The sequence below is a fragment of the Carex rostrata genome, chromosome 32 (genome assembly GCF_964058835.1).
Source record: "Carex rostrata chromosome 32, lpCarRost1.2, whole genome shotgun sequence".
Lineage (NCBI taxonomy): Eukaryota > Viridiplantae > Streptophyta > Magnoliopsida > Poales > Cyperaceae > Carex > Carex rostrata.
Genome location: NC_135949.1, coordinates 327,397 through 335,997, shown reverse-complemented (window position 1 = coordinate 335,997; position 8,601 = coordinate 327,397). Strand labels below are relative to the sequence as shown.

Sequence of the window (8,601 nt, the reverse complement as noted above, 5' to 3'; positions counted from 1 at the left end):
AATTGAGGCAATAATTCAATACTAAAATCTTGTCATAGAATATTTTACAAAAAAAAAAAAAAAAAGGTGTTACCATATAGACAACAAAAGTAACAAAATTATATTGCATCTCTATTATGCCAAAAAGACATGTTTTATATAATAATTTTAAAAGCAAAACTAAAGAGAATAAAAAATCCGAAAGAGAAAATTGTGAAAAATATGAAGTTTGCACTTATTATCTGCAAATTAATATACATACATGTCATTCATCAAGACATATATATAACAACAAAAAACCAACTTAAGAATTCTACCTTTTAATTGGGGCCCCACATGTAAAATTCATCCGTTTTTTTAATACAATTATATATATATATATATATATATATATATATATCTTGTGCCTAACAAAAGCATAAATGTGCCACATTGGTATTTTGGGGCAAAAATAAGAAGAAGAAATGAAAACAAAGCATCAAGCCATCAATGCATCATCCTTGTAAACACAAAACACCTAATTAATTTCAAACTCATCCAAAAAATTAGAAAATAAAATTAATCTGACCAAGCAAAGCAACTCCACTGTGGTACTGGTCTCCAACACTATCTCTTCTTTTCCTTTTTCTTTTCTTTTCTGAATCTCTACTATTTTTTTCAACTTTATTTCCTTTATTTTCTCCAATGCATCTCTTCTATATAACACATCTCATCTTAACCCTCTCTTCTAACTCTCTCTACCTCTTCTCTTACACAAAACAAATTAAAGAAGAGAACTAAAAACATGAAATTCTCTAGAGAGCTTGAGGCACAGCTTGTGCATGAATGGAGAGATGGATATGTCGATTATAAGCGCCTAAAAAAGATCATAAAAAACATCAAGGTTTCTCTCCTTGGTTCATCCCCAAAAAGCTCGTCAGAGAGCCAGAGCCTTCTTTATGGGTTTTCTGTAGCAGACCCAATCCGAGCAATCGCTACCCATTTTTCATCTAGGTCGAATTCGCAAAACAACTTACAGGTATTATATAACAAATTAAGGTCTACAATAACTTAGCAGAATAGCATGCATATGTGAAAAAATTTAAAACAAAGTAAGAATATTTTTTGGGTTTACTTTATTTTTAGGAGAAGAGATGATCATATATATAGTGATCTTTTTTTCCTGGTTTCTTGGTAAAACCGTTTAAGGAACATCAACTTTTATTTTCCTCTCATTTTCATAATTAGTGTCATGAAACTGATGTGCTGATGAGGTTAGTTTCCTTTACTAAAACCAAACCCTTTTTTTTTTCTGCAATAAAAACATGTGACTTGTCAACTTTATTCATAAGGTATATTCTCTGGTAGAACCTAGTACATAAGATAACTTAGGTGCATATGTAATGTGAAAGTTGGTGTAACAAAGGACCACTTTATGACATTTTTCAATTACATTTACCTATAACACCTATTTTCAATCTTTAATCACTGATGGAGATTCCAAGCATCTCAAATTTGACAAGTAGTATATATACCTTCTTTGTAAATATAAATTATAGGAATTTCTTTTCTTTTTTTCTATCTACTTCTATGTTATAAATGATGGAACATTTTGGTGTTTATCAGGCAGATGAAGAAAATGGGTATGAACTGGACCAAATTCAATCAGGAGATGAAGAGGTATATAATAATGATCCTTTATTTATATATACTACAAATATACTTTGACATACTTGTACAAAATTATTAAACACCTTTCTAATTTGAACACATTGCAATTACAAAGGTTAAAATCTTCTTTGAGAGGGTTGACAAGGAATTGGAGAAGGTGGATGATTTTTACACAAGAATGGAAGAAGGGTTTTGCCAGAGAGGTGAAGAAGTGTTGAAGCAACTTCAAATAATGTTGGAAGTAAAACAAGTACTCAAGGAGAGCCGTCACCGCCGGCCCCGCCACCATACCCCACCTGCCATCTCTCCCGGGTCCACAGGAGCTCTTTTGTCGGGCATCAATTCTCCTTCTTCCGTCCCAGGTTGGATGTCATTTCTCTCTCTCTCTCTCTAAGTATTTATCATTCCGAGATGTTGATGCAATACAAAATTATAATATTTTTAATTGTGTGAGTGTCCATTTTGAAGTGGTAATTCTGCAAACTTTTGAACTTCTTGTTTATATATAACAACAAAAAACCAACTTAAGAATTCTACCTTGATTAATGATTTCAGATTTTGTTTCTGGTTATTTTATGTACTACAAATGGATATCAATTAATAAAATATATTGAAGGTAAGGGATATCAATAGCTTGCTCTTCTTTCAACAAATTAAAGTAAAATAAAATAACTTGCTAATGTAAAAACATTAGCATGTCTAGGGAGAAACTGAGGAGGTGCATGGCTTAATGGTCCAAAATGACTAATCTAAAGTTTTATTTTAATTTATTTTTCCTCGAATACAGCGGGGACACCAATGAATACAGAGGATGGACAGCGAGAACAAGTACCGGTAGTGGCGGAGGTAATAGCAGCACTGGAGAGGAACGGATTGAGCTTCATTGGATCGGCACGGGGCAAGGTGAAGAAGGAGGCAAAACCTAGGGCTGATGTTATCAGGATCGACATTCCCACTACCAACCCGACACTCTCATTCATGAATTTCTGGGAGAGCCTCGTCAACTGGCTCCAAAAGGAAGGAGAGGGCGGCAACGGGTACCACCTGACCCGCATCAAGATACAGAAGGCAGAGAAGATGATCCGTGATGCGCTCGTTGAGCTCTACAAAGGACTCGAACGCATGAAGAGATATAGGTAAAAATAAATGATTGATAATAATATCATTTTTCAATATATACTTGACTTTTTTTTCCTTTTCTTTTGGTACATTTTTATTCTATGATTCATAGTTTATGTGAATAATTAAGTGATGATTGGTAGCTTAACATGTCATGAAATTGAATTGAAGTGGTATAAACTTGATAATATCTAAACAGGAGTACTGAAACCAACCTGGTTGCACAGAGTATATAATTGAGTGAGATTGAGGGGAGGGGTATAAATGTAAAATGACATTTGTACCTACATGCATGCATGAGTGAAGTTGTTTAGTATGGTAATCCTTAATTTGAAGTTGTATAGTTTTAATAATTTCTCTGATTTATCTGTTGATGTTGACAGGCATACACTGTCTGGATTAATCATGCTCATATCTTTTCTTTTTTTCTATTTTTATTCTATAGCTCATTGAATTTATTGGCGTTCACCAAGATCATCAAAAAGGTTACCAAGGTGAAGATTGAAGCACATACCATATATATTTGTATAATAAATCAGTGGTTATTGCTGATTCCAACAATACAAAAATAGGAAACATGACAACAATATGCCATTTTTTGTGAGTTTAAAGGTAACCAATGAAGAGGAAGCTTCAGCTTGTTTCATGAAAAAAGTAAAGGGTTCCCACTTCATTGTCTCAGACAAGGTATCTATCTATCTATCTTTCTATCTTTCAAGACATGTCCTGAATTTGTCAATCATAGCATATATAATATGATATCCTTCATTAAAACAAACAAAAATAGCTAATACTAGCTACTTATAGTACAGTGAAATATATATCAGTTACAAACAAAATTAATGTTTCATTTCTAAAAACAATCATGCATGCATGTTTTGCTACATGAGGTGGAGGTGATATATAAATGATTTTAATTAATTAATTAATCTACGTGCAGGTGCTGCGGTTACAAGATGAGGTGGAAATGCTTTTCACAAAGCATTTCGCAAGCAACGATCGAAAAATAGCAAGAATTACTCTTAAGCCCCAGCAAAACAAAGATTCTCATACCATCTCCTTTTTCGCTGGTAAACAAATTAATTAATATCCAACATCAGAAAACTAAAAATTACAGAATCCTATTTAATTGATCACTGGTTCATTTTTCTTTAATTTTTCTATGATACATGCATGCAGGATTATTCACTGGTTCATTTGTGACCTTGTTTGGTGTGTATGCTATATTGGCTCATTTTTGTGGTATTTTCACATCCACTTCAACATCAGGTTATGTGGAGACTGTCTACCCTGTTTTTAGGTCAGTGCCTTTTTTTTCATTATTTTTTACCAATATTCATGAGTGACCAGCAAATGAGAAATAAAGAAAAAAAAAAAAAAGGTTTATCTCAACTAAATTAGTATATTGCTGTGAGTAATTGCTCTGCACTCTCCAATAATAAAAATCAATTAAAAGAATAACATGCCATGCAACTCACCACTAGGACTGACATGATGGAAGGGTACAAAAAAAAAACACATTTAAAAAATAATTTATATATTAATTATAGAAGACAAAAATGCACCATAACTCGTTGCATCTAGTAAAGAAGAAAAGAAGAAAAGAGGAAGAGGTTATAAGCTGTTTGTACGATCGATATATTGGTATAATAGTTGAGTCTACATCATCAAATTGGCTCCCACTAAGTTTATTATATACAAATGAATCTAATAATTTTAATTTGTCTTTGCTTAATTTATATCCACATGCTCCCTTAGTCTGCCCCCCCCCCCACTTAAAAATGAATTATTATATACACATACCATGTATAAAGCAAAATACTTTATTTCATATATATAGTATAAGTGTCCACTTACTAAGTGGAATATATCCATAGTTGCATATTATGAAAAGGAAACCATATTGAAAGGCTACAGAGAGTTTCAGACCATATTATACCATGATTTATTTTCTACTTTCTTTAAAGAACTTGAAACCAACCATTCTCCTACATCTATAGAGAAAGAGCAATGATGAGAATTTATTCCATTTGTGTAAAGTCAATATATAGCTTATTCTGATCTCTTTGTCCACTGACTTACAAAATAAATAAATAAATCACAATATATATGGTCAAATTTATAGCTTATTAAAAAAAAAAAAAATAGAAAACAAAAACTTATCGGTCCTGTTGTGATATAAAAGGGGACAATATGCTAGTTTACAAATACAAAATTGGCAATTTTTTCTAGGCCCCAGACAGCACAGGAGTTATAGTACCATTTCCAAAGAAAGAAGAAGTAATAAAACCTCCATAATTAATTTAAATATCTATAGGGGTGTTTGTAATCAAAATTTCATCCGGAATTAGATGGAAGAAGATATCTTTCTAAAAAAAATGCAATGCACAAACAGAATAAAAATAAAGATTGCCAAGAAAGTTGGAAAATTTCTTAAGAGATCTTCATCCAGAAGACTACAATTCTTCCACTTTCAATTTATTACAAAAATTAAATTTATTTTGTCTTTCTATTTTATAATTATTTTCAGTATTTAATAATAATAAAATAATAATTATTGTTAATCATAATATTTGTTTTTAAACTAATAATTTTAATAATAACATTATTATTATATTCATTATTCAAAAACCATAATAATAATAGTAGTAGTGATGATAGTGATAGTGATAGTGATAGTAATAATTCCTACTGTATGAGTTTCCCTTTTGGTAGTCCGTGCAGAAACTATCCTGATTTGACATTTTCTATTTTTTGAGAAAATTAGGAGAAAATATGCATATTTAAGACAATTTACCATTTTCGGCATTGTAATTTAATGTTTTTTCTTGATCATTGTCGTGCAGCATGTTCGCACTTATTAGCCTACACATATTCTTGTATGGTTGCAATTTATTCATGTGGAAGAGCACCAGGATCAACCACAATTTCATATTCGACTTTAAGCCGAGCACAGCTCTTAAGCACCGAGATGCTTTCCTCATTAGTAGCGCCTTCATGACCGCTGTCGTAGGCGCCATGGTGGCACATTTATTTTTCAAGTACAACCATTTTTCTTCACACCATTTAGAAGCACTTCCTGGAATTCTTCTTTTGGTAAGTTCAAAAAATCAGCATTAAAAAAATATATATGTTGTCATTAGCTAAATTTGATCCTATATCTAGAGAAATATTCATAATGCAGTGGCACCAGAGCTGTAATTATGTTTTAGGTTAATATATTAGAGAAATTAGACTAACTAATTTAGTAATAATAATGTACTAGTAAATTACATTTTTTCCCTAAAATTTATCAGAATTAATAGTTGTATTCTGAAACGGCATGTATGCATGTTTGCTTGTTGGTCACAGATCTGTTTAGGCCTACTGGTGTGCCCTTTCAACATATTTTACCGAGAGACTCGCTTTTGTTTTCTGCGAGTTATCCGCAACATTGTTTTCTCACCACTTTACAAGGTTAGCTCTCTACTCCCCCTGCTTTTCACCATAGTATATTAATTTCACATTGATTTGCATTATTAGACAGTAATAACTGAATAAATGATAATGAATTGCAGGTGCTGATGGCCGATTTCTTCATGGCCGATCAACTAACTAGTCAGGTGAACTTTTTTCTTACAAAGATAGATGTTAAAATTATTAGGATTAATTTTAATTTTGTTCTTGTATCATAATATATATATGTCAAATCTAAAGCTAAAGTGTTGATAACATGACAGATACCACTGCTTAGATACATGGAGTTTACAGCATGCTATTTCATTGGTGGAGGATTGAAGGCTGGCTCATATGGGACATGTAACTCTAGCCATCAATACAAGCTATTAGCTTATGTCATTTCTTTTCTTCCTTACTACTGGAGAGCCATGCAGGTATACCAAAATACATACTACAAGTGAATATGTACACAACTAAAATATGTATGAATTTATAGAAGTCGTCTGGTGCTCACGTATGCGCACATAGCACAATCTAAGAAAGGTTATATGAACATTTCTGGGGCAGATTTGAAAGGGAAGAATCAGCAACAAAACCCCCAAAAAGGCATAGCAGGGCCTTGATTTAATCAAGAATATTTATGCAACATTAATTTTTACCTAAAGAACTTTTCATATAATTCTTATTTTCATAAAATTTTGTAGTGTATAAGGAGATACGTGGAAGAAGGATATGATATCAATCACATGGCAAACTGTGGAAAGTATATATCAGCCATGGTAGCAGCAGCGGCCAGGATGTTGTATGCAATGGACCCCACACCCGTGAGGTTAGCCCTTGCAATCATCGCGTGCAGTGGGGCCACAATGTACCAGCTCTACTGGGACTTTGTCAAGGATTGGGGTCTATTGAACCCTAAATCCAAGAACTTCTTCCTCAGAGATCAACTTATCCTAAAGAAAAAATCAGTCTACTATTTCTCCATGGTAAGAGGATTGAGTACTGACAAACTATATCTAAAATCATTGGGCAAATATTTTGTTTCATTTTTTTTTTGTTAAAAGTAAGGCTCGAGCATATTTTTACAATATTCTGTCGAAATCAGCTAACAGTTTTGAATCAACATCTCCTATACAAAGGAATTGCCTTACCCAGCTGAAGTAGATCTGGTTCTCATCCATTTTTTGTTGTATGAGTTCATTGTCACAAAATCTCTCTAGTTGTAATACAATCTAACAGTACTGTAAATATAATGGACAATTATCTGCATTCAGGGTTTGAATGTCGTGCTGAGGCTCGCATGGATTGAAAGCGTGATGAGGATTGACCTAGGTCCAGTTGAGCACCGTCTAGTCGATTTCACACTTGCCTCACTTGAAATAATTCGGCGAGGCCACTGGAACTATTACCGGTTAGAAAATGAACACTTGAACAATGTTGGCAAGTTCCGTACCATGAAGGCCATACCGTTGCCGTTTTGTGATATGGGATCAGACTGACTTACTAGAGAAATAGTAGGCCCATAAACAAGTGTATGTATATAAATCAACGGCTCTGATCAAAGAAGGCGGCACGGTGAATTGTTGTCATAGATGGAAGTCATGGAGTTGAAGGGATAAGAAGCTAATTAACTAGTGGTACTAGCTTTGAAGGTGAATTTAGAATCTAGCAATTTGAGAAATGTAGAGGGCTGCAGATTATCTGATTGATGAAGTGCTATTTTCAATCAGCACAATTAAGAAGAAGTAAAATGTACTAATTGGAAGCCACAATTGGTGATTGTATAATTCATGTTATTTCTATTGAAAAATTTAACCGGGGAAGGGGGTTCAAAAATATTTCCAGTAACGCCCAACATTCTGATATCAGAATGAGATTGTAGTTTTTGATGAAATCATAATGTACTTGTAAAAAATAAAAATAATTTTGAGCCCAATGGGTCATGTATTTTGCTTATATGTATTATGTAATTTAGACTCTTGATGAGAGAGAAAATTAGCAAATTCAAGAATTGTTAATGCAATACTGAATGTTGAAAGGGCATATTGACAAAATGCCAATCAAGTCATCAACTATATGGAAATCTGGAGTGTCACAAACCACAGAGTCATGACATCATGGGCCTTTAGCTTATTCAAATAAAAAGGTTCTCAACGATGCTAAAGTGGACAATCAGCAAAATCCCAAAGGAGAGAATATTCCAAATGGTAAAAGAAATTCTTTACTTTTTTGTTCCTTGGCTATCCCTAAAGTAAAAGTACAGCACTTGAAGCATGGCAAACTTTTATATCAAAATTATATTTAAATAGCAAGTGGTCCTAGTAGATTGCCATTTCATTGAAGAAGTTACTAAATCAATTGTCAATCCGACACAGGTACATGAACATCATATACAGATCTTGTTCTACTAAAATA

The 8,601-nt window shown here is 32.9% G+C and overlaps 1 protein-coding gene across 1 annotated transcript; it reads left to right on the top strand.

Annotated features, from left to right (window-relative positions):
• Positions 1 to 681: 681 nt before the first annotated feature.
• Positions 682 to 8,115, top strand: LOC144548165 (phosphate transporter PHO1-2-like). The gene is made up of 14 exons (XM_078296872.1): positions 682 to 997; positions 1,585 to 1,638; positions 1,745 to 1,991; positions 2,417 to 2,765; positions 3,194 to 3,242; positions 3,361 to 3,435; positions 3,689 to 3,818; positions 3,928 to 4,048; positions 5,595 to 5,844; positions 6,100 to 6,204; positions 6,306 to 6,350; positions 6,468 to 6,620; positions 6,891 to 7,172; positions 7,461 to 8,115. The coding sequence occupies exons 1-14, from the start codon at positions 764 to 766 to the stop codon at positions 7,683 to 7,685; spliced, it is 2,319 nt and encodes a 772-aa protein (XP_078152998.1). The 5' UTR covers positions 682 to 763; the 3' UTR covers positions 7,686 to 8,115.
• The last annotated feature ends 486 nt before the right edge of the window (positions 8,116 to 8,601 follow it).

What these genes read in the sequence shown, in the direction of transcription:
- LOC144548165 (XM_078296872.1), top strand. Translation starts at nt 764, where the DNA reads ATGAAATTCTCTAGAGAGCTTGAGGCACAGCTTGTGCATGAATGGAGA. An exon ending in GAACGCATGAAGAGATATAG is followed by an intron (nt 2,766 to 3,193) that starts GTAAAAATAAAT and finishes TTTATTCTATAG; the next exon opens with CTCATTGAATTTATTGGCGT. An exon ending in CAGTCTACTATTTCTCCATG is followed by an intron (nt 7,173 to 7,460) that starts GTAAGAGGATTG and finishes ATCTGCATTCAG; the next exon opens with GGTTTGAATGTCGTGCTGAG.